Genomic DNA, 24541 nt, shown 5'->3' on the forward strand with positions numbered 1-24541 from the left:
TCTATCTATCATCAGTAAGTCCTTGCTGCAGAAAAACTTAATGTAATTTTGCTGTTTTGCCAGTGGAGTAGCTTATAGCTGTCAAAGCGTAAAGGTTTTTAAATGCTAAACAAACGTGCACAAAGGAACTTGTCTCCTGTTAATCTAAGTAAAGAATACTCATGCAGAACATATTCAAGTGATGCAAGAAGGTGATGTTTAATATTTTTCCTGTGAAAAGACATGGTAACATATTTATTTCATATGTATTCTTCAAAATACATGCTAATCTAAATTATATTCTTGTTTGAATTTATATTTCTATGCCAATCTGAAGAGGAGTATCTTTCAGATTATACTTTAGGCATTGTATTACACAGTAGCTGATAAGAGGAAACTGTGAAATGAGAAGCTGAATAACAGAATTCCACAGATACTTTTCTACATACTTCCTCCCATCATGGTGGTATGTGATGATTGTAATGGCTAAAACATCTGGTGACAACTCACTGGTAGCTTTCTGTGGTAAGGTGTTACAGAAAAAAGTCAGTTTTAGGATTAAATACTTTAGTCTCATTACCTTCACCTGATTTCTGGTTTATGCCTTTCACAGGTGGTTATTAAGCTGGCTTAGCAAAATCTGTATTTTGCTGCAGCAGTGGTACATCACATTCACCTGAATTCAAAACAGTGTTTTTGCAAAACTGCAGGGATTTAACATCCAGCATTCTTGTAACCAATGGTTTGAGTGGAGTTTGGTGGAGAACATGCCCTACTGTGGGGTAGCAAATTAGTGTCAGCTGCTTTGCAGCAGTTGCTTCTGAGTACAGGCTACATCTGTTAAGTGAGGCACAGTAACAGATAGCAAGTGGTGTTTTTATATACAGAAGTAATTGTTTTCAGAAATAGCAATGATACTATAGCTAATCCTACTGATGAACTTTTTCTTATAATATTGTAGACCAAGAATACAAGTTACTTTATATAATTTTAAATTGCAGAAAGATAATACATCATTGATTGCTTAGAAACTTAAAGGATGATATACATGTATCATCAAATGGGCTTGACTGGACAAAAGAAAAGCTATAGCATATCAGACTAGATGTCCCTCTATCTGTCCCTGAGACTAGTCAGTAGCAGATGCCTGGTGGTGTGTATGTGGAATATAGGAGCATAACAGTCATGGGGTGCTACTTCCTAGACTGGTCTCCCAGACTCCAGCAATTTGTGACTTAGGGTCTTCTGGGAACCAGAACTTGTCTTCTGGATTGAATAGTCCTTGGTGAGAATTCCCGATCTTGAGGTTATCCAGGCTTTTTTTTATACACATAAGTTTTTGGTATCTGTGATGTCCTGAACTGAAGTTTCAGGATTTTGACATGTTTCAAAAGCTGAAGACATTTACCAGTACACCAAGGATTGCTTTTGAGGTGTGTTTTATTATTCAAGGTGGTATGTTATCATACTTTAAACATTTTCAATCAGTTAAGTAGCTTGAATGTTCTTGAAAGGTATTAAAGAGTTTGGCTTATTTAGTTGGTTTGGAATTGGCAGTCAGAACAACAGTAGTGACAAAACCCCCAAAAAATTAAGTGGGGAAACAAAATACTTGAGTATCTCTCTCTTGCAGGTGATTATTTAGCCTTGATGCTGATCTTGTTCTTAAAAAGTGTTTCAAAGAATACACACTTTAAGTAATGCATAGTCTGTTAGGAGAAGTGAAAGCAATGCTGCACTTGTATCAGACTGGAAAGAGTGTACTCTTATTTCTAAACTAACCCTGGAAAAAGTATATAGTCACTTTTGATGTTACTTTTTTGCTCAACTTAGCTAAGTATAGTGTTTGGGATCACTGGTAGTTAGTATTGCTTCTAAAATGACTTGTAAACATCATTAATGGTATACTACACTAAGTAAATCCTGGCTGGTAGGCACTTTTTGCCATGCTACATGTTGCAGGAATGTTATGTCATACAGCTGTAAATGATAATCTTATTTTGAATGAAAGACTCAATCTTCATGGTTTGTATGTAAAAATGCAATATACTCAAAATCACCATGTTTATCTTCAAGCAGGAGATATATATATCAGCTTGGAAGCTTTTCAAAATATATAAAAACATAATCAAAACTAGGTACTTTAAGAAATTGTCTAGTTCTCATTTCTCATGTTTCAGAATGATCTTAATGGAATAGTACCTGCTCTTTAAACTTTCCAGATAGTTAATATTGAAGTCTTGTTTGTGGCATATGTATGAAGACACGTAATTTTAGCTAAATTTTACATGTGAAGGAGACTCAAAGTAGTAGGTCCTGTAACTCTAAGCGGAATCTTTATTCCTAATTGCAACACTTTTCCTGAATTTTTTTTTTAAATTAAATTAATATGTGTGCATGTTGAAAACATCATGAGGTTTTTGTCATGTACAGGTGCTTGAAAAGCTCCTTGTTGCGCTTGTTCCTTGGTTTCACTGTGCAAAAAAGTGGAGCATGGTCTGAAAAGCCTTTTCTACTAGGCATGCATTTAAACTGAGATTCTGTGCTTTATATATATGCGCTAGTTTTCATCCTTGCAGATTCTCTCCATCAAGTCACTTGTTTGTCTTTATACTTAAACTGTTTCACTCTGGTTATTCAGAGCAGCTGTAAACTCAGTAACTCAGTTTGCCAGGCCAGTGTTATCTCAGTGGATTGGTGAACTGGTGAGACGACTGTTAATTTACCAAAAAATGTAGCAGAGAGAAAGCTTGGTAGTGCTTGCTTCCATATTATTTTAGATATCACCTAGGAATATTATTTTTAAAATTCTTGTTTAAAGTTGTTATATTGTTTTAATAAACAGGAAACAGGCTTTAAGTAAGAGATTGTTTAATGATATTAAAGATCTTTAAAATATTTTGTAACTAGACACTTTTTTTAAAGAAGGTTGATAATGAAGTTCTGTGACCCTGTTGAAAGGGAAATGATAATTCTAGGGGCAAAGAAAACATCACAGCTGATTTTTAGTCACTATAGCAACTTTTAGAAATGTTTTTTAAATATTATATTGAAGGGTTTTATGAAAGATGGATGCCTTTGAGAAATAAGATGAAAATCAGTGCTGTTCTGTGTGGTGCAAGAATGGAAGAACACCACAAATAATTTTGTTCTTTGGAAATTTTTCCACAAAGGATAAATTGTAGGCCTTGTGGGCTGTAAAATCTAACCTTCATATCGTTTAAGTTATGCCGTAAACTAGCTAGAACTTTATATAGTTTCTTTGACATACTGAAGATTCATTGTGGTGTTAAATAAAAAAATAGTATTTTTTGTCTTTTGATTAAAGGGCTTAGTCATAATATTCCAATTTTTTGTAGTTATTAATGCTGTATCAAATCAGTGTATAAGTAAGCATGATTTGATTAGAATGTTATCAGGGAAGAGGTTCTATGAAATTCAGATCTAATCTCTTCCACTCTATTGGAACAGCATCTTCACAAAAAGACATTCTTGGATCATCTCTTATATTCTCCTTATTTATCTAGAAAACAGATGAGCATGTTTTAAATGTCTTTGGCTTCGGTTACAACAATATAGAAAATAATAAAGAATACAATTTTTATTTCTGACAAAAATTGAATATCCTGACAGTTAAAGTTAACTCCCTATGCAAGATGAGCTTATGTTTTGTTTTTGTCTTTTGTTGTATGTTGAGCAGCATCAGTCTTCTGTATGCTGGTTTGGTGACAATGCCAAGTACAAAGCCTTTAATTGTGAAGGGATTATTTTGAAGGAGTCTTTCATAACATGTAATACAAGCCTTGCCGTGATTTTCTTATTTGAAGGTGTGTATTACAAATGCTTTAATTATTTCAGGCCTTTTAAAGTGAATGAATGCAGTAACATAATTAAAAGAACAGTATACTACGTTACTTGTGCTTTTGTTACATAGCTATCTGGTTATGGCAAAATATAGACGTTTATATGAATTTTCTTTTTTCTTGTTTTTGTGAGGAATAAGTATGTATATGAAAGCATGTTCTTCAGTTACCATTTGCTTCTCTCTCTTCCTTTACACTCTAAAAAGGCTTTACACATCTGAATTTGGTATAAGGACAAAACTTTTCATATGCCTATGAGATCAATGACAATAAGCGTGTTTTCCATAACTTTGTTTTTCACAGGTGTTTGTCACACATTTGTTGCCTATAAAGCTCAGTGATTCTTTTGACAACTTTAAGTGTTCTGCAAAACTGTACTCTTGTGTGTTCATGTTTACAGGCTGTACATTTGGCCCAGGCAAGTTTCCAGATTGAGGCCTTTGGCTCCAAATTCATCCTTGACCTCACATTGAATAAGTAAGTGCACAATTTGAGGTTTCTTGCTTGCTTGCTCTAATTGTCTTTAACTTGTAGTACAAGGTAAGGGCACATGAAATCCCAAGATCTGTGGAAAAATATGCTGTTATCCAAGTTCATTAATACAAAATAACATTTAGCCTTTTTTAAGCAAGGTAACTGTTACCCTTGCTGAAGCCAGTAACATACATACCTTTAAAATTTTATCATTCATGATAAAATAAATGATAAATAGATAGATTCCAGTACCAGTAGTGCTTGAAAGGTGTGGATTTTCTTGTGCTTGCTTTTTTTTTTTACTTATTGATGAGCTGTCATGCAGATGTTATTTTAGTTGCTCTAGTTGGTGTGTAGGAGTATTGTAAATACTTGTATGGATGGCTCATCTTTAATGATCTGGAAAACATGCTATTGTCACTATAATCATGAAGTTCCTAATAAAATGGGAATCCTAACAGTTTGCCTGTCTTACTGGTAAACAGACTCTAGCTGCACCTTTCAGTACAGCCAATTTTACGTAATTGTCAGGTCTAGAAGATCTGACTTGTAATGCAGGTCGATGGTGGCTTCGTTGTTTGTATTGCGTCTATTTATATCCCCAGCTGAAGGTACGGAACTGAAAGTTTACACTGGGAAAAAGTTTAAGAATAAGGTAAAGTATAAAATCAGTACTAAATACTGGACAGGTAAATTATGTACAGTATCGCCCAAAAGTGCATTTGTCCCTTCTGCTGCCTTTGAGCCTTTCAACACAAAGGAGAAACAAATTTACAGAAACAATTGCATATTGGTTTAAAAAAACCCAATGTATTCCTCTGGTCTTGAGGTCCATATGAGGTCTTATTTTGGTCTTAACTGTCATGTAATGAAAGTTTTCTTAGGGAGAAGAAATACAAGCTTATTAAATCTAATAGCTTTTCAAAGCAGCAAACTATGGCTTTTTAAAATTTGCTGAAATGTTATATTCACATATTTTGCTCCTTGACTACTAGTGATCAGATGTTTTGCTGTAAAACTGAACTGGAAACATTTTCCTTCATCCATGCATGATTTTGAAGTTAGGTTGCTCTTGCAGCTCCATCTTTTAAAGCATGATACACAGTCCTGAGTGGCTGGCAAGAGATGAGTGAGTACAAAGGCAGGGAACAGCACACAGAATGGGAGGAGAAAGAAGGCTTGAAGATAACTGGGTGTTTTCTAGCCTCTGGAAGAACTGTAATGTAGTACAAGACAATGGTGTTTTATGAGAGTTGGACCAGTGCAGAGTAATTCCAGTGGGATAATCATGACTTATTTGTGAACGGAATCTGTATCTAGTGGCCTCTAAGCTACAGGGAATTTCTCCTCTTGATCTACTTGCATGTCCAGACAGTAGCAAAACTGAGCACACGTTCCTAAGATGGCACTATACCTAGGATATGGCTGGTTCCACAGACCATCAACAGAGAAAGAAAACATTGCCTTTACTGGCACCACATATAAGTGGAAGTTTGCTAGTGAAACGCACTCACCAGCCTTCTCCTGATTCACAAGCGTGCCCGCATTCATAGACTCAACTGTTAACACAGGCTTTAAGTTCATCAAACATTCATGTCTAGGCCTGAGGTCTCTTCCTTGCTCACCGGCTTAGACTTTGGGTCTTTCTGGATACAGGTTTCCTCATAGCTGTTGACTGATTCCGAAGTTTGCTTACAAATCATACCTATGCAGAATAGAGAGCAAAGTCCATAGAAAATATTACAAGTAGGACTCAGTAAAAACATAGGACAGATTGCAGTGATCAGGTGCAGGGCTGGGCCAGACAAACACTGCTGACTTGCAATTTACACTAATGATTCCTTTTTATGCTGCTTCCTCTACATTTTCCCACGCTTACTCCATCCTGATTCACTTCCCTACCTTTGGCACTTGCCCTGAACATTCTATAAAAATGTTTGGATATTTCTTCAAGCCCTGCACGCATTCTGTAATAAGTTTGTTCTTTCCCAGGAGACCTGTGATGACACTGTTTACCACTTCTATCTGTTCTAAAGTTCTGGTTGAACCTCTTCAAGGCCATGCCCAAGTGGCTTCTTCCATGGCCCATCAGTTGGTGACATAACAGAGATAATAACAAAGACCAGAACTCTTATTTCATGTTAAGTAAGGTTTGTGTGTCTGGTGTTGGTTGCTTTTCCTGTCCTAGTTTCTTATGCTGAATGGCTGTTAACCAAATATCATCACAAACCCATCAGCCTTACGTTCCATGTATCCTTGCAATGTTACCAATTGTCCAGTCCTGCTGTTTGTCCTTGCTTATTTACAGCAACAAATAGTCCATAAAGAAAGTAAATGTACATATTTTTTCCATCTGTGGTTGCTTTATCAGCAATCAAGAAATGCAATGTCTTCAAAAAGAGAGGGAGATCACTTCCTGTGCACCTTATGCAAATGAGTTCTTGCTCAAGAATTTTCTTACTGGCTATATGTAAGGTGGTGGCAGGGTGTTCAGGCCTTACTGGTATCCCTACCATTTGCCTCTTTATACATTAGGTCTTTTCCTAGCTTCCTAAGTGTTTTTTGACTCAAACATTTGACTTTTTATCTGGTTTTGCTCCAGAAAATGACTTCAAAAACATGTCCTATTTTTTGACCTAAGACTCTAAACCAGTAAGTCATAAAACTCGTAACATTATAACTTGTAAATACCCATAGACAATGATTTGAAAAAGACACATTTTTGTATCTGTTACATTTATGTGTTCAGCAAAATGCTGCCTTTTGCTACCAAGTTGGAATACAATGAATTTTAGTTGGCGTACTAGTTGGAAGGAAAGGCAGAACAACAACAGGGCCACAGACTTGAGCTGTTATGTGCTACTGGCCAAAACAATCCCGTCACATGTGGAATACATATTCAAAATCCAGAATATGTTGAATATGTATTTGTATCACTCTAAGGTGAGTTCATGTCACCCACTCTGTGTCTGTATTCTGGTTTTGTCCCTGCCTTTTTTTCAGGAAAATCCTTCAAGTATATAAAGCTAAAATCAGAGGATGGTTGTTCCCTACAAACAGGTTCTAGTTTTAAGTTTTCTTTATCTTTGTTGGAATCTGTGCAGTTGGCTACCTTTTATGTTCCAGGTGCTCTCTTTTTTTCACAGCAAGTATTATAACCAGGAGGTGAATAAAATTGGATATTCACTTGCATTAATAACTGTCAAGATTTTGTAAGAAGAACAGGTGGCAATCTGAAAGTTTCTGGAGCATGTTAATACAAATTTTTACTTGATGTTTTCTATCTTGCTATAGTGCAACAGCGCAAAGAGCTTGAAGGAAATATAAGCCCATCAAATCTCTTGAATCCAGTGTGCAGAGACAATTGAAATGTAATATCTGTAGGGAGTTTGAATGGGTAATCAACTTTTCAGTTGCACAGGGCCTACAGGTGTTAAAACAGATTAAATATAATTTGTTAGTCTGAAGGTCATTGTTGGCAGCTTTTTCTGACAGGAAGACTTGGGGAAAAAAGATTAGTTGTGAACTCTTTAAGAAGGTGAGCTACTCTGAAGTTTCAGACATCTTGCCCATTATTACACTTAAATGTTTGACCAATTTCAGGCTGTCAGTTTGGTGTCATTTATGATGATGCATAATAATTGCAGATATGTGGATTATGGAAATGACTTAATGTAAAAAGTAATACTTTTTCTAATCTATAGTGGATTAAATAATGTTTTTAGTTAAGGCTCTTAGTACAAAAATGAAAGATTATAGGGTACTAGTGGGGTAATGATTAATCCCATTTTAAAAGTTAGATTTTTTTATAATTTAGCTATGATTGGCCAAACTCGATAAATTCCATATGCAACAAGTAACATGTCTTAAAACCCAATTTATATGAAAAGTCTTTGTGTCCATTAATTTCAGTACACTCATATTTTTGTCCTCAAACAATACTGTCAATTCATTTGTTGTGACAATGTGTTTGAGTAATCAATGATCCTAGTATATCTGAACAATTTATTATTTTTTCATTTAGGTATTATATACATAAACAAATGTATGCGAGGTGCTAACAAATTAATTTTTAATGATCTCTTCTCCACCAACATGTAAAAGGCTTTTAAGTTACCAGTCTTCTGTTGTAGAACAAGTGTTTCTGCAGGTAACTCTCATGTTCTGTTTAAAGCTAGTAATCTTTATGTTCCAGTATAGTACTAAAATGTATTAGAGAGCAATGCTACCAAAAGCAGTGAATTAAAAATGTCTGCTTGCTGGGATTTTAGTGATGAGGGAAGCTGGCTATATTGTCTGGCAGTTTTTAGCCAGTGGACTAGCACCAGTCTCTAAATAAAGGAGTCTCCTCTAGCACTGGGGGCTGGGGCCATGCTAGAGCCTTCCTCCCCCTGGGACTGTGGTGGCTGAGGCCCATACAAGGAATGGGGAATTAGGTACCTGAACTGGACAGAAACAGAGGATAAAAAGCAAAGACAAAAACTTCTCTCCCTTCGTACTGAAAAATTCCCTCAAAACTTAGGATTTTGGGGGAAGGGGAAAAAAAAAAATCACCAAAACCAGCCTGCATTTTTCAGCTTTCTTTTTCCTGTAGATGTCCATCTTTCCAGGAAAAAACATTTCCAGAAAAATCGATTTTCTTTTCAATAAAGAGATAATATGAAAAAATCTGGCATCTTTGGCATGAACTGAAAAAAACCCACCACCACATTTGACTGTAACATGACTTAAATATTTGAGACATTAAAATATGATGACTCTTGTGAGCTGTCAGTCTTTCATGTGAAGTGCAGCATTACAGCTAATTTTATCCATTAGTTTAAAGCTTATAATTGTTGTGTAGTCTTTGTATGTTTCTGTATGGCTGAATTTAACTTGAGAGTAGTCCTAGAGGAGATTACATTGTTAGCATAATTTAAAAAAACAGTAGGGCAGTAACTGAATCATTTGAGAATCTATTTGATTCTTGTTTTTTCTCAAAATTCTTTTTTAATGTAAGTGGGAAAACTGGTCACAGTTTTCCAGAAGCAAATTTCAAATATTTATAACATTTTCTAAAATAAAAGCCTAAATATTTTGGGTTCTAAATGGATCCTATAAGATACACAAACTGCATAAATTAAATATGATAATATTACTGTGGCAAGTTTAATTCTAGTCTCCTTTTAAAAATTTGTTACAGATGAGATGCAAAGAACTCAGCGTTAGGCTTTTACAACAAGTGTGTGTGTACTCCTGTGAGTGTCTCAGCTGTAGATAGCAGAGCTTACTGCCTCATTTGCCACTCCCAGAACTGGAGGCAACCTATTAAAAGTTATCATTTGCCTCAGTGGACATTTCATGTGCAAAAAGACTTAGAGACAGATACTAAAACCTGTCCATATTTTTCAAGATGTATTAATGTGTGACAAAAGCTTTCTTTTGTCATTTTAAAAATTATAAAACCCTGATGGTGTGAAGAAGCTTGCTTCTCAAGTACTGTGTTTAGCTGTAAACTAGAAGCATTAATTATAAGCAATATTTCAGTTATTCTGTCTTCTCCTGGTATTTTGTTTCTGTAATTCTAAGTGTTTAGTACAGTCCAGGTATTCTTTTCCATCCTGTCACTAAGCTTATGATAAAAATGTGTATTGTGTAATATTATGTATGCATGCACATTTGTTCACTAATATGTGCTGTCTAGTGTCTCACAAAAAAAATTCAAATGTAGATCATCTTGTCACATGATATTGTGCATATTAAACTACTTACTGGAGTTAAAGGATTGGAAGAACTTACAGAAAAGAAATGGCCCTATGGAGGGCCATTGAAAACAAATATACTAACTCTGGTTTATTAAATTCTGGTGTCACAAATCACTAGATGCTGAGAAAACTCCCTGAAAATTGCTATGTGTGTATTTGCTGTCAAACAACATACTGAGCAGTTGTCTGCTTTGATGTATCCTTTTTACAGCTTACCTTCTTGTACTCTTTGCTCACATGTAACCACTGCAACGTGGCAGTGGTGAAGAACTGTTATTTTCTAATCTAGTAGATTTTTCACTGTGTTTCTGAGATGGTCCAGTCTTGTCAATAGTGACATCTTTATGCAGAAGTGCATTACTGGGATCTCAGATTCCATTATAGTCAGGCTGAAATCTTTGCGCTTGGAGCTAGTATAAAGCCTACTTGACACAAAATCTTTATTTTTCCCATTGCTTTTCTAGAAAAATTCTATCATAGCAAATTACATTGAAGTATTTTTCCATGACACAGTCCTCGCATCTCCTGTAATATTGTCTAGCTGTTCATTTCTTCATATCCTTTTACATAACACTTCTTAAAGTGGTATCATATTCAGTGGTATGGTAAAGGAAAATATGGCGGAAACTGAGCAAGATATTATTCTTAATACTCTGATGAACTCTTCAAGCTCCTACTTTCAAAATGCTTGCTGAAGTAGCTGTTAAAATGTAGCATGCTCCATTCTCAGATGGAGGGCTTCAGGACATAACTAGAGAAAGGGTTGTTAAGAATTTGTTGTCTGAACTCACTTGAACTGACTCAGGGCTTCTTGCACTGAGGTAGACTGATTCAGGAAAGAATCTGGAGTGTTTTCTGCACCATTCTATAAGACTTCAAAACATGCTTTCACATCAGTGAGATCTTTCCCTTTTTAAGAACCTCTTTAAAAATACCTAAAATATCACCTAGGTACTTTCAGTTTAATACATTTTTTTTGTCAGGTTGTCCTTTTCTCTACCTGAAAGACAAGCCAGACAAAAACAAACAGCAAGAGCTGGACCATGCAAGAAGTGATTTCTTTTTATTTTTTTTTAAGTAACTGACTGTTTACTGTTATTGAATCATTATGGTATTAATAGCAGAAGTGAGCGGGGACTTTCTTTGATTCCATAGTTATGAAGTAGTTAACCTATATACCTGCATCATCGGTTGTTTCTTTTAATTGCTTTTAAAACACAGATGCTTGATTCACAGTATCATGTTTTGATTTTTAAGCTCCTTCAAGATAATATAAGAAGAAATAGCAAAACTTTGTTGTGTTTTAAAAAAATAACAAATATTTGCGGTATATTTATTCCTTAAAGACACTCTTGTCAGAGCAGCTTCAAAGACAACAGCCAAGTAAAGACTACTGTAAATACATACAATAAACTTAATAATAAATTCCAATAAGAACAGTTGATTCAACAAAGCTCGTAGATAAAATTGAAACTGATAATAGGAACAAGGTTATAGATGGCCATTTCATTAGATGACAGTGTCTTCATGATCTAACAAAATGCTGGAGTGATGTTTCAATTTGTTTTTCACGTCTTTATGTACTACTAAACTATATCTGTCAAATGGACAAAAACATCTGATGGGTGTTCTGTTAAGTAACTCAACTAAATGGGTTGCTCAGACACTGGTACTGAGCTTGAATTATTTCAGAATACTTAAAAAATATTGTTTGGTAGGAGGTTAGTTTAAAGATAATTAAAGAAGTATGCAAGAAAAATAATTTGGCTCTAGTCTGATTTTCCGCAAGCTGTATGCTAGCTTCTTGGAAGCTAACTTGGTTATTTGTGTATGAGATTATCTTTTAGTCATTTTATAGCTTTTACCTACCCGAATAAACTCTCTTCATCAGGATAGTTAGAGGCCAGATGAGGTAAGCCACTTTTCACACTGCACCTCTCCTGCTAATGAAAGCAGCAGCAGTGAAATATGTGCCAGGGAACTGGATGCGAGTTTTTCAGAAAGCATCTGCTGCTTGCTGTAACAGCTGGCCTGTGTCTTCAAAGGTAACAACTACTGGGAATGGCATATCCCTTTACTGTTTATTTTGCATCTCTCAATGTAACTCTCATAGAAGAGCTGGTGATGCAGGACAGCTTAATAAAAATGTGGGAGGAGCTATAGAAAAGGACACAGCAAACTAAAAAAATTTTTTTCATGACTTCGTTCAGCATGCTGCAATTGTGTGCAAATGTTTTCATTGTAAGGTATCATGCTAATGCGTCACTAGCTTAAATATGTTTTTGTCTGATGACATCATGACTTGCACAATTGTTTCAATTGCACTGTTTCTGATGCTCAGAATATTGGAAAAAAAAATAATTTGTACTGGATGCATTTCAGCTCAATCAAAATGTAAATGGATCAACTGAAAGGTGATGAAACACAGTCCAGTGTAGATGAGTCACAAATGTATCTTCTAAATTTCAGGGCTGGCTTTCAGAGGTAAATTTAGGCATTCTGTAAATTACAATGAAGGAAGAAGAGTTATTTTGTGATGTGGAGACTCCTACTTCATGCATGAGTTCTCAATCTCATTCCTCAGGTACTTGTACTTCTACATGAGCTCTTAATCAGTGTATTCCAGGCCTTTCTTTTTGATGCCACTTGCATAAAGGATCCCATCACACCTACTGGTGAAATTACAGTGCTCTTCTGTGTATCTGTCTGTCATGTTGGAAAAAATGTTTGAAAGTTATTTTGGTTAAGTGTTCTTTTTTTTTTTTCTTAAATAATTTCTCCTTTCCTTTGTCAGATTTGTCAGCATTAATAACAGGTAAAAGCTTTGGTAGGGAAAACTTGCAGTAACAGTTTTATGCTTCTTTTTACAGCTGTTGTTATTCCTGGAGCTTTAGCAAAATATAGAACAAATTCTGTCTTTTTTTCTTTGCAGCAGTAGTAGAAAATTTTTGCTGAATTTTTCAATCCTAGACTACTCTCTGCAGTATCAGATTTCGATAATAAACATTTATAAGCACAGTTACGAATGTGTTTGTACTGATTTTTCCATGAGTATAGAGTACAGGACTGAGATTAGCTTTATTATAGAAGCAACTGGTTGTGTACTGGCAGAGCCATATTGGAAAATGCCTGCAAACATACTGTCCCCCTCTTGTCCCCCACCCTTCCCCTGAATAAGATCATGGTTGTCTCAGATTAGCCATATATATTGAGGGATTTCTGGATAGTTGGAAGCAAGGCATTTAGGATGTTTGCTGGTGTAAATAGATACTTGAAATAGGAATAAGTGATACAAGGTACCTGGCAAAAATCAGGTACCTACCAAGGTAGAGGCATGCAGTTTAAGGAGAAGCTGACTGACTTTTTTTTTTTTTTAATGGAAAATTCAAAATTCTTGCTGCCCTGTGGGAAATGTTAAGAGAAAAATGCCCTTGCAGTATGTTGGTGGTTATTTGGAAGAAGCTTAAGAACATCACAATAATCAGATACTAGTGTTAAATACCCTGTTACATAGCATGAGAACAGGTTTGTGAAAGGCAATAGCCTTATAATAGATTTTTCTACTCTTAACTTCTGGGTAGTAGATACCATGTTACATTTGACAAAAGGATGGTTCACAAATTAAAGATGAGTTTTGTTTACAGGATGGCATTTGGGAAGTATATAATGAATAGCAGGCTTCAATTTTTTTCAGAGGGAATTTGTTCAGTATGGAGAACCTCATCAATATGCCTTGTATCTAGCAGATCCTACAGGACAGTAGCGTTGGAAAGTTAGTGATGAGAAGAGTGTAGAGTCTACAGAAAAGCCGCTGTGTGCTGCATCCTTGCTTTATACTTGTAACATATAAATAGGAGTATTCTATTATAAGCACGTGGGACACTATTTATTACCTGAATCAGGAATCCCTCTGCAGTTGGAAGTAATGAGAAGCTAAAGAATGGAAAAGGTTGGCAGATGAAGGAAACAACTGAGTTACATCAGAAGCTCAACCAAAATCCAAAAGTTCACTGAATTCTGGAAAGCTTTTGCAAAGAGTGGATTAAAGTAATTTTGAGCAGCTCTTATGTCATGTGAAATGGGATAAATGAGACAAATGCAGTAATTAAACTACAGTTAGTTGTGAGTCAGAAGACACAGTAGGAAATCACCTATTTCAAGTCTTATGAGATGCCAAAAGCACTAGATAGCACTGAAAGTAGTTCTGAGATCAATCAAGGTTACAAGAAGGGGGGGGGGGGAACAGGGTGTGAGAATGTAAGCTTGATTTGGAAATGGGTAGATAAATGCTGATCCTGGAACTGCTTTGAGGAAACCAAATGGTCTATGTGAATTCAAGCAGAAGTGCCTGTAAAAATCTGAATCTGGTCAAATCAATCTGGCTCTTTCAAAGTGAGCATAGTTCCAGTGTTTAACCATCTTCAGTGATTTCTTTTTAAACTTACATCTAATCAGAATTTTCCATTTTCCTACTTGTCTCAGTTACTTCTAGGCTTGTCTGTACTATCCCATTAAGTACTGAGGACAGCAGTCCCTATATGTCATAATAAGTATGAAAAATGCAAAGAAGAAAAGGACATTATCAACACTAAAGTTTAATTGCTTTGTATATGTAATCCTCTTTAGAAGCTTCAAACCGTGCCACATTGAAGTGGTGAATGTTTGCATTGTAAGTCAAGCACTTAGACTATTTAAAAAGCATTCGTATTCTCTTGCAGAAAATTTATAGCTTACTATGATACAAATAGAGAAAGTTAAAATTATTTTATATAACTGAATTTATTTTTAATTCTGCATTTTAAAAATATATCTATTAAATATTGCTATCAAAATGAAGGTTAAGACAAATGATGAGACTTCAGTAATTATTCATGGCTATTAGTGTTGGTTTTGCAGGCACAGAGTGCCCATAATGTGGTTTCTCAGTTCTATGAACAAAGGACTTTTAAGAGAGCTCACTGGTAACTGGCTTCTGCAGGATGTTCTTTGATAAGTGTAGTGCCTGATAAATGCAGCATGAAGAATTGATTTTATGAGCCAGTAGTCCCAGAGTTAAAGTGTTATCAGGATTGCTGATAGCATAATCTGAGTTGGAGATACCCGTTATCAAAAGTGGTTGTTAGTTGTGAATTCCTATCAGAGCTCTTTTGTCAGACCAGGCTTCCATAATGATGGTGGTTTTTATCAAAACAAAAATATTATTCCTATGAATATCTGTACCACTATCAGACCCTTTAATGTTTGTTTGGGTGTTTTGTTCTTTTTTTTTTTTTTTTTTTTAATCCAGAAGGGTACAGTGTCTTAGAGGTTTGAAAAATGCTGAGAATTCTGAATCACATTAACTAAAATGCTTGTCTTGCATGTATGATGGGGCCAGTTAACATATTTAATTGCTTTGCTCTCCCTGGGCCACTGTGCTGCAACCAGGATTATAACAGGGTGAGAAGTGAACGGGGCACTGAAGTTATCCCAGGATATGTACAGGCTAGCTAGTCTTATTTAAAAAAATAAAATAAATTTTAACTGTAAATTATATGGTATGTGGAATTTTTATGCTTCAGAAATTTGTTTTGCCAGAGTTAGGAAAAAATAAGAGTAAGAAAAGAATCTGAGAAGAAAAAGTGAAAGGAAGAAAAGGGGTAGTATTTTTTTTTTTTTCTTAAGAATATTACTGTTTATGAAAAAAACACGTGAGTATTTGCAGTTGTGAAAGTGAGATACAGGTAAGCTCTACACTCTTGTCTTCAGAACAATTGTATATGTATTCAGCCTTACATACACTCTGTCTGATTTTTAGATAAAATATAAAACTTACTTGCAAATAATAATGAACTAAACATACATTTTGTCAGTACCAGTTATGGCAGTAAACAAAGTTCTAAAGCCATGGGGTATTTTTCTTTTTTTTTTTTTTTTCATATTTGAAAGGCTGATAATATAATTGTAAAGATAAAATACAGGGGATGAGATTGCAGAATGAAATTCCCCTTCTGTAACACACTCTGACTTCTGGTGCGCCAGCAAACCATTTAATGGACACAAGCTGCTTGACTGTTTTAAACTAATTTAAAAAGAAAGAAAAAATGGTTTGAAAATTCTGACAAAACCCCAACCCTACCTATAGCAGTAGAAATAATATTCAGTTTTTCCTCATTTTGATTTTTCCTTTCTTTGACAGTGACTTACTATCTTCCAATTATGTGGAGATTCACTATGAAGATGGAAAACCAAAGCTTTCTAAGGTATTGTGCTCTTAAAATGTGTCAGAATGGTCTTTCTGAGGGAATAATGCCAATAAAATGTTAAAAGTCTTGCAAAACTTTTTTTTTTTTTAAACCACCAGAAGCCTTTTTCCATGCAAACAAGGTAACTGTGATCTTATCTTATAAGGGTACCTCGGTAATACAAGAAGAATTGTACAAAAAAGGAAAGCTGTGTGTCAGGGTGAGGGGCAGGCAGTGGTAGGTGGTAGTAGTGAAGATGATCCAGATACTGCCATAACAATTACATCTTGTAAAATGTAAGGAGGTGGAGGGGTTGAAGTCACCATCAGTATAGTCTTCGTTAATTATTTGCATGTCCTTAGCACAAAGTGCAAGGAGAAGGGATAACGGTAATAAAAGACATTCAAACAAACTTGCAGTGACTTTTCTTTGCAAGAATTATACAGTTGTGAAACAGAAAATGAAGGATTTAACTCCAGAGGTTAAGGTTTCAGTTATTACAAAACCAGCATATTGCTTGATGTCCAATTAATTACATTTGCCAAACGAACTCCCAAATTAAATTCAGTGCCATAGGCTATTGATCCAAAGACAAAGAGATTAAAGTTACGCAAGATGGTTCAGCCCTGACTAAGGGAACCAGATAATTTTTTTTATTTGTTGTAGTAACAAAATGAGGACTGTTAGGTTCCCAGGAAGGTTCTAAACTACATTTTCAGGGAATTACTTTCGTCCTATTTGGTATGAATACTGGAATATTTGTTGTGAGCTTATTACATGTGAAATATATCTCTATTTAGAGTGGAGGAAAGTAAGCATTCAAGTTGCATTTATGCCTTCAGCAAGTTGGGACTGTTGTTTGTCCAAGTATTAGATGTCTAGTTTATTATTTTTCCCTTGTTACAGATAATGTCAAATAATATATTGCAGTGTAGAGCAAAATTAAACAATTACATTGCAATATAATTATTGCAAAATACTGTTTTGTTTTCTTCTACTGAAGAAGAAAAATAGTTTCATGTAACACACTAAGGAAGTTGTTTTCACTTCGTTAAGACTCAGTACTCTGCAGAATAGGCAAAAATGCTAAATGATGCAGGAAAACAATTCCCTCTGGCATTTAGACAAGCTCATGCAATTGTGAGCTGCAGCACTAGCATTGAGCACTGCGGTTGCTGAATCATGAATCTGAATGGAAAATTATATTAGAACTCAGCAAATGGACTACCTTTTCATGCTGCAGTAACTTGATCCAAACTTCCTAGGGGATGTTTTCTGAATTGATTTATTTAGAAACAGTAATAGAGCTCCTGAGGTCACATTAATCTGTAAAAGGCTTCATTGTAAGTTCAGAAAATACACAGACAATTTGTGTAGGAGATCAAATAAGGACTGTATCCTGGTCTTTTGCAGTCGTTTATAATCGTTCTTAGACCTGACTAAGTAAAAGATTCTTTTTTTCCTTCTGTGGTGAGATCTTGATGAAAAGTATTGTATTTTTTAGGAAGAGGTAGGTTATTACAAGAGTGAAAACACTTAAGAACAAACAGCAATTTCTTTACTGAGATGACTGTCTTTTAAAAAAAAAAAAAAAATTCTTGAAAAGGTACTTGATGATGAAAACCAGGCAGGTCCAGGGAACCTGCATTTTTAATTTGGAGGAAAGCGTGTAGCATCCACTGGAGTTTAGTGGGCATCTGAGCAAGGCTTTTCTGGATCAGAACCTTAAGATTTTAAGTATTTTGGTCTCCTGCTTTTCCCTGTTTCCATCCCCATATATACACATGTTGCAACTTCCCTTATGCTCTTGTGGAGAAGTGGAAGACTACACACAGAGCTTTATTATACGCCCATTTGGTAGCACATTTTGCACAAATTCTATTCAGCCTAATCTCTGCATCAGCTGACTGTTCAAATCTTGCATTGCAGCATTCAGCTGGGTCTTGCTCACTTCATGTCATTGGGGCCTTTGAGAACTGAGGTTTGGGATCACAGTTTTGGATGTAGTTTGCCTAATTTTGGTTGTTTTTTTTTTTTTTTAAGTCTCTAAAATTAAAACATGCTTACAGGTAATTTAAATGTTATTTTGAAAATAAAAGGCAGGATCTTTTCTAAAACATGATTGCTAACTTGCTTAGAGAAACACAAATATCCTACCATTTTAATTTGGGGTTTGCTTCTATTTGGAACTTTATGCATGTAAAATCAAGAGTTGACTTTTAGTGCCCTTTTGATACGTACAGTAACAATGCAACTGTGTACTTTAGCGTTGCTAAACAGAATTAACTTTCTGACTCATCATTAGTGATATTGGTACCTACAGTCTAATGATGTAACATTTCAATTGATAAATTTTTAGTGAGACAAAATTGGTAGAATCCAGATCTAAGCCAAATACGTGCCAGGTGATTGAACACTGTATTACTTGTAATTTTAACAGACCTGGAAGGCACCAAGAAGAAATTCAATGCTCATGTAACGTGCATTACATAATGTTTTTACAGAATCAATTTACAGCAAAGAAATGCACTTAAAAAAGATCAAAACAGCTGTGACTTCAACAAAAGAATAACCCATATTATGGCTTGAAAACTTATATAAATTAGTATTTACTGGGCACAGTTTTTCTCTTATAAGCAATTAGGGCTAGTTATTGATATTTACTTTAGCAATCGCTGCTTTCTGTGAAATTTTACCTAATGCAAGGTGTTAGATTTTTTTTTTTTACCTTGGTTTTAAGCAACAGACATTAAATCAGCGTAATTTCATGTGTGTGTGATTGTTTATTTGTAAACATTATTAGGGTGGAGAGCATTGTTACTACCATGGAAATATCAGAGGTGTCAAGGATTCCAAAGTTGCTCTTTCAACTTGTAATGGACTTCAGTAAGTGCACGTTCTCATTTTTCCAATAAGGCTATTAACTAATTATTACTCTTGAATATTAATTCTTAATATGTGAGGGACTGAAACTCTACAGGCCCAAATATTTTTGATGTTTTGAAATGCCAGTACCAGTTATGCCAAACTGCTAGCATTTTCTTTTAGTGTCATTGGTATTAAAGTTTTTTGATGCTGTCTCATGGAACCTTTGAATATGGTAAGTGCAAATAAATATTTCAGCAGATCACTTATTACGGTAAAGGATAAACAAGAATTGTACTTTAGCAGTTTGCATGCTCAGTATTCATGTACGGTTCTCTCAGCCAATAGAAAAATTGATCTTTTTTGTTAGATTGTGCAAAGAAAAAATGGAAGAAATTAGTCCTTAATAGGATTAGTTACTGTTAAGTGCAACTCACCTGTTGATTATATTCTGCATGCTAATATGTGTCTTAGGACTTCCTCTTTCCAAGGTCAAATCTTTACTCTTTGGTGCTTTATCATTACATTGCTGTTACTTCCAGTGTTAGTTTGTTAAAATGCACCTGATCTCTTCAAAAAAAGAAAAACAAACAAAAAACAAACAAACAAACAAAACCCCTTAGCTTTAGCCACGTGTGGTAGTAATGAATGTATATGGAATTTATTTTAATACTGATCAGTTTTTCCACCCTAAGTTTGGTTTTGTCTTGTCAAAAAATCATATCCTGGAGTCAAATTAATTGTCATGTAATCCTAAATATCACTTCTTTTTCTTCATGTTCTAGTGGCATGTTTGAAGATAATACTTATTTGTACTTGATAGAACCGATGGATTTGACTCACAGTGCAGTAAGTTTATTTTTATCTGATTTATTTGGTTTGGCAAATAAAAGTATTAGGATAAATCAATAAATGAGTGACCTCTCTCATTCATTCATATGAAAAACAAGAGTATTTTAAAACACTTGACTGGAATTTATTTGAGGCAAGAAGTGTGTAAGTATGAATTATCTAACTTTTTTCTCTGCTTTTCTTTAATCTTTACTTTCCTAGTTATTATTGATCATTTAGATGTTGAGAGTAGACTACTAAGACTGTTTTCAGAGCAAGTGGTTATGGACTGTCAAAAAGTGTTTATCAATTTGCTCTAGTACTTGAACTAAATGATTTATAAATTCATGGAAGTCACTTATTCATCCTTATCTGGATAGTTGGATCAGATTGCTCTTTCACCTACCATGTTTCCACAAAAAGCTTAAAGTAGTAGATAATTATATCTGGGTATCTTACACTTTATATATGTTAAGTCAGTGGTCACAGTATAGCTTAAATAATTCTGATCCAGCATATTCAAATATATAACTATGCTGGATCAGCATGTAGGACTCCCTTTATGCAAATACCTTGCTAACTATCATTATTTTTGTACTTCATGTCAAGTATTACAATACAGCTGTTCCTAAAACTTTAGCTGTTAATAGAACTGACTCAATTTCATAAACAGTAGTAAAACCAGGTAAATTTCTACCTCTTGAATGGTTCAAAGATTTGAGTGATTTTCAGTGAAGTGATTCTGCAACATAGAGAATTCTTAAGGTTTGTATCCTGCTTGGTCTGTAGGATACATTCTAGATGCGGTATCGCAGCTATCAAGCTTGTCTCACTCTAGTACTTACCAGTATATGATAAACAACATAACGCTGCAGAACCAAAATGTTTTAGTGACTTTAAAGCTGAATTTACAGTCTAAACAAAGATCTGCAAAATCTTTGAGTCCTGACACTTTTCAAGGAAACATTCAGAGGAATCAGTATCATTTGGATGGTCAATTGGGCTGTAAATAAACTAGAGAGGCATGAAAAAATGTTACATCCAGAAAGACTTCTCAGTCTCCTGAGGAACAATATTACATGCCATGTTTTAAGCTATGTAATGCATTTTGATGTAACACACATTCATAAAGGTTGTAAGGCTGAAAACTGACAGCACAGATAAACATAATCTCCATGAATTTATTTTATACAGTGGTATCCATATAGTAGGCAGAGGAGAATTTGACTAAACTTTTTCTTGCTTGGGTGGACAGGAAATCAGGATCTCTCTCTCTGTGATATTTCAGTAAAACTTGGAAGTAGAGCAAAAGTTCTAGTTATAAAAGTGAGATACCATCTGCCAACTCTGAGGATTTAAGTGGAATTCTAAATGATAAGAAGACAGATGAGATAATATTTTCCTTAAAACTACTGAAGATCAAAATAATACAGCTACAGAGAGCTTTCAGATGCTCATTTTTTGATTGTACTACATGAGAGAAATATCTTGGACACAGCCTTCAGCATGTAGTTCATTCAGCTTGATTAATCTCAACTACAGTAGATACTATGTAAGACTTTTTTTCTCCCACATACCTCTCCTTAGCTCCCCAGCAAAAATAGGTGGTATTTTCTTTCAATGTGTTATGTATTTCTTATGGAAGTTACAAAACAGTAGCATCCTACCCTTTGAAAAGAATTGCTTGTTTTGGCAGGCTCTGCAGAGGAGGTGTTACGGAAGAAAAGATAGTTGTTTTCTAGAGCAGATAAAAAAATGTGGTAATTTGGGGTATGTCAGACTTCTAAAGAAAATATGTATTAAAAGTCATCTGCTTTTTAAGTGTTTGAATACACCAATAAAACAGGGTGAAATAATCCTCTTAAAGATGGCATATTGATTAGTTTCTTGCATTTTACTGCAATTAGAAAGACACATTTTTGTTATAAATAGCAATAGTTGCTTTTCATCTGTTGAAGGAAGATTTCAACTAGATATATACACTCTAATTTGATTTATTGGAATAAATGGTCTGTGTTCTCTAACATTAAGGCTTTTAAAGGACTTTTTTCATGTAATCTCAAAGACATCTGTGCTACTTCAGTTTTGTAAGCCAGTAAATGTGCTGAAGCAGAGAAGCTCCATGATTTGCTCAGGATTGCAAACAGATTACTTCAAATTAGTACTACACCAAATTGGTACTATGGTTGCTTGCATTTTATGGAAAAATAAGAAGATAGATAAATACTGAAAGAAGTGCATCACTTTTCACTTGACATTATTAATTAGAAGAAAATGTCACATATTTTTCTTATCAGGAAAGTAAAAGTAGGCCACATATCATCCAAAGAACTTACGGAACACAAGCCTCCAAGCAGTTGCAGGACCTTGGTATGTTTTTTGCTTATAAGTTTTTCAATATTGGAAATAATTGTATATATAACTTGAAAAATTTGAATATTAGGCTTATGGTCTATGTAAAATTGCTGATTATTTAGAAAAACTTGAAAAATAAATATTAACCTGATGTTTTTCACCATTATTGCAATGGAATTTAGAGTTGTCAAAAAGCAACTGAAAGATTTCGATCCATGAAGACCTGTATTTAGCTTTCTTCTGCAAATCATTTAATTTAATCTTGATATTAATGCTATTGAGGCCATGAGATGGAAGAAAACATATATTCTAAGCCCAGGTTACGATCTCTACCTCCCCTTGTATGCTTTAATTCTAACTTGAGATATTTAAATGACCTGAGTTTCGATATGAGATATTTTGTGTATTTTTAAAAATGAACTTCTTGATGTCAAATGTTCTTCTAATTTTGGTGATCTTAATCTACTTTTGCTTTGGGCAGTGTACATAAGTAGTTTAAAATAATGCCATGAAATTCTTAAATTGTAATTTGTACAGAGACTGAATCTAGTTCTGAATGGCCCCTTCTGTCTGAACTACAGTGGCTCAGGAGAAAGAGAAGAAAGAGAGCAGTGAGTAGAAGTGTGACCCTAAGTTAAGACCATTTATAAAAACAAAATTAAACTCACTATTTCCGGATTTTTTTTTCTAAAGCCTATGTTAAAATGTTAAAAAAATATTTTTGGTAGTTTAATATTGCCACATAATACAATTATCAAATTGTCAAACAGGAAGATTATTCTTTAAAAATAGAATATTAGGAGAAAAGTGGATAGGCTTTCTAAAGTAACAGCAATACTATACATCAATTGAATGGAAGTTTAGTAGTGAAAAGGAGTTTAGAATTTTAAGTTTTTGAGTTTGCTTGAGGATAAAGAATAATTTTGAATGAAGTTTTGCTACTTTGTAGATAGCTGACTTTATTTTCATTTGGCTCGTTAAGTATCATGATTAAATCAAAAATCTGAATGAGGTCACCCAGAACTGGGTTATTGAGAGAACAGAAGTAGACAGTCCTCATGATCTGCACATGCATGTGTCAGAGTTAGGGGAGGAATAATTGAGTTAAAGGAGATTAACCTGTATTCCTTCACTGAGTTGCACAATCCACAGCATCTCTTTTGAGGGTGCATCTATTTTTAGTAACTTCCTTTCTCTTTATATCTGTGATGAATAGTGCAGTAGACTAAGAGTTTTCAGTGTTTGAGATTTTTCTCCATTGTGAAAATGAGAGAGGAGGGAAGCAGTGGTGGCTTCTGCGCTGAACCAAAAAGAATAGACTCTAAACGGTCTTAATGATGTGACTCAGATTCTCATCCAGTGTCTATCATAACTCACTAAGTTACTGGAGCTATGACTGTTTACTCTAGTTGAACATCTGACCCAGTTTTTACAGGTTTACACACCCTACATAATATTTTTGGGTAATCCTATTAAATCAGCTGCAGTTATTTTTGAAAATCACGTCATCTTCATTATTTCTCAAAGAATTTCTTTAATCCATCAGGTATCTCGTGGTATCTTTGAAGAAATGAAATATCTGGAGCTCATGATAGTCAATGACCATAAAATGGTAAGTTATCTATTCAGTGGTAATCTTCCTTTTGATTATAATTTGTAGGTTGTTGTACAGCACTGTGCATCAGCTACGTTTGGGTCAAATATTTCGTTTATCAAGAGCTGTAAGACACAGTATATGCTATAATACCTAATAATGTTTAACGTTACCTAAGATTTTCTACAGCAATTATATATTCAAAATATGTCTGAATCACTTTGGTGTTCTATGGATAACTTAATATGCCCATAACAAACAAAACACTTATGTACAGAACAAACGCACTAAACATTCTAAAATTACATCCTATCCTTAAAATAATAAAAGGGTTAGAACTTGTTACTTTGAATTTATTTTACTAACTTAAATTTTAATGCAGCAGAGCATATAGACGAAACTATCTGATTGTTCTTCCTGGCTATTCCACACTTATAAACAGGATTCATAATGAAGTGCAAGATACGTTTTTTGTTTGATTCAGAAAGTGTTTGTCTCTTTTTTTTTTTTTTTTTTTTTTTTTTTTTTTTTTTAAAAAGGGAGTGGGAAAGCCTACAATTTTTTTTTCCTTTTTGTCTTGAGGGGTGACTGGAAAAAATCAAACCAAGTGAC

The 24541-nt window shown here is 34.6% G+C and overlaps 1 protein-coding gene across 11 annotated transcripts in view; it reads left to right on the plus strand.

Annotated features, from left to right (window-relative positions):
• Positions 1–24541, plus strand: part of ADAM23 (ADAM metallopeptidase domain 23) — a 77605-nt gene that overhangs the window by 7221 nt on the left and 45843 nt on the right. For all 11 annotated transcript variants that reach the window (XR_008577568.1, XM_054829381.1, XM_054829380.1 and 8 more), the window contains exons 3-9: positions 4243–4319; positions 16239–16302; positions 19088–19170; positions 19935–19998; positions 22278–22350; positions 22873–22946; positions 23882–23947. Coding sequence is in view for 10 of the 11 variants with exons in the window: in XM_054829381.1 (XP_054685356.1) it covers positions 4243–4319; positions 16239–16302; positions 19088–19170; positions 19935–19998; positions 22278–22350; positions 22873–22946; positions 23882–23947 (501 nt within the window). In the remaining variant the exon portion in view is untranslated. The remainder of the gene's footprint in view (positions 1–4242; positions 4320–16238; positions 16303–19087; positions 19171–19934; positions 19999–22277; positions 22351–22872; positions 22947–23881; positions 23948–24541) is intronic.

Source organism: Grus americana, chromosome 6, assembly GCF_028858705.1.
Source record: "Grus americana isolate bGruAme1 chromosome 6, bGruAme1.mat, whole genome shotgun sequence".
NCBI lineage: Eukaryota > Metazoa > Chordata > Aves > Gruiformes > Gruidae > Grus > Grus americana.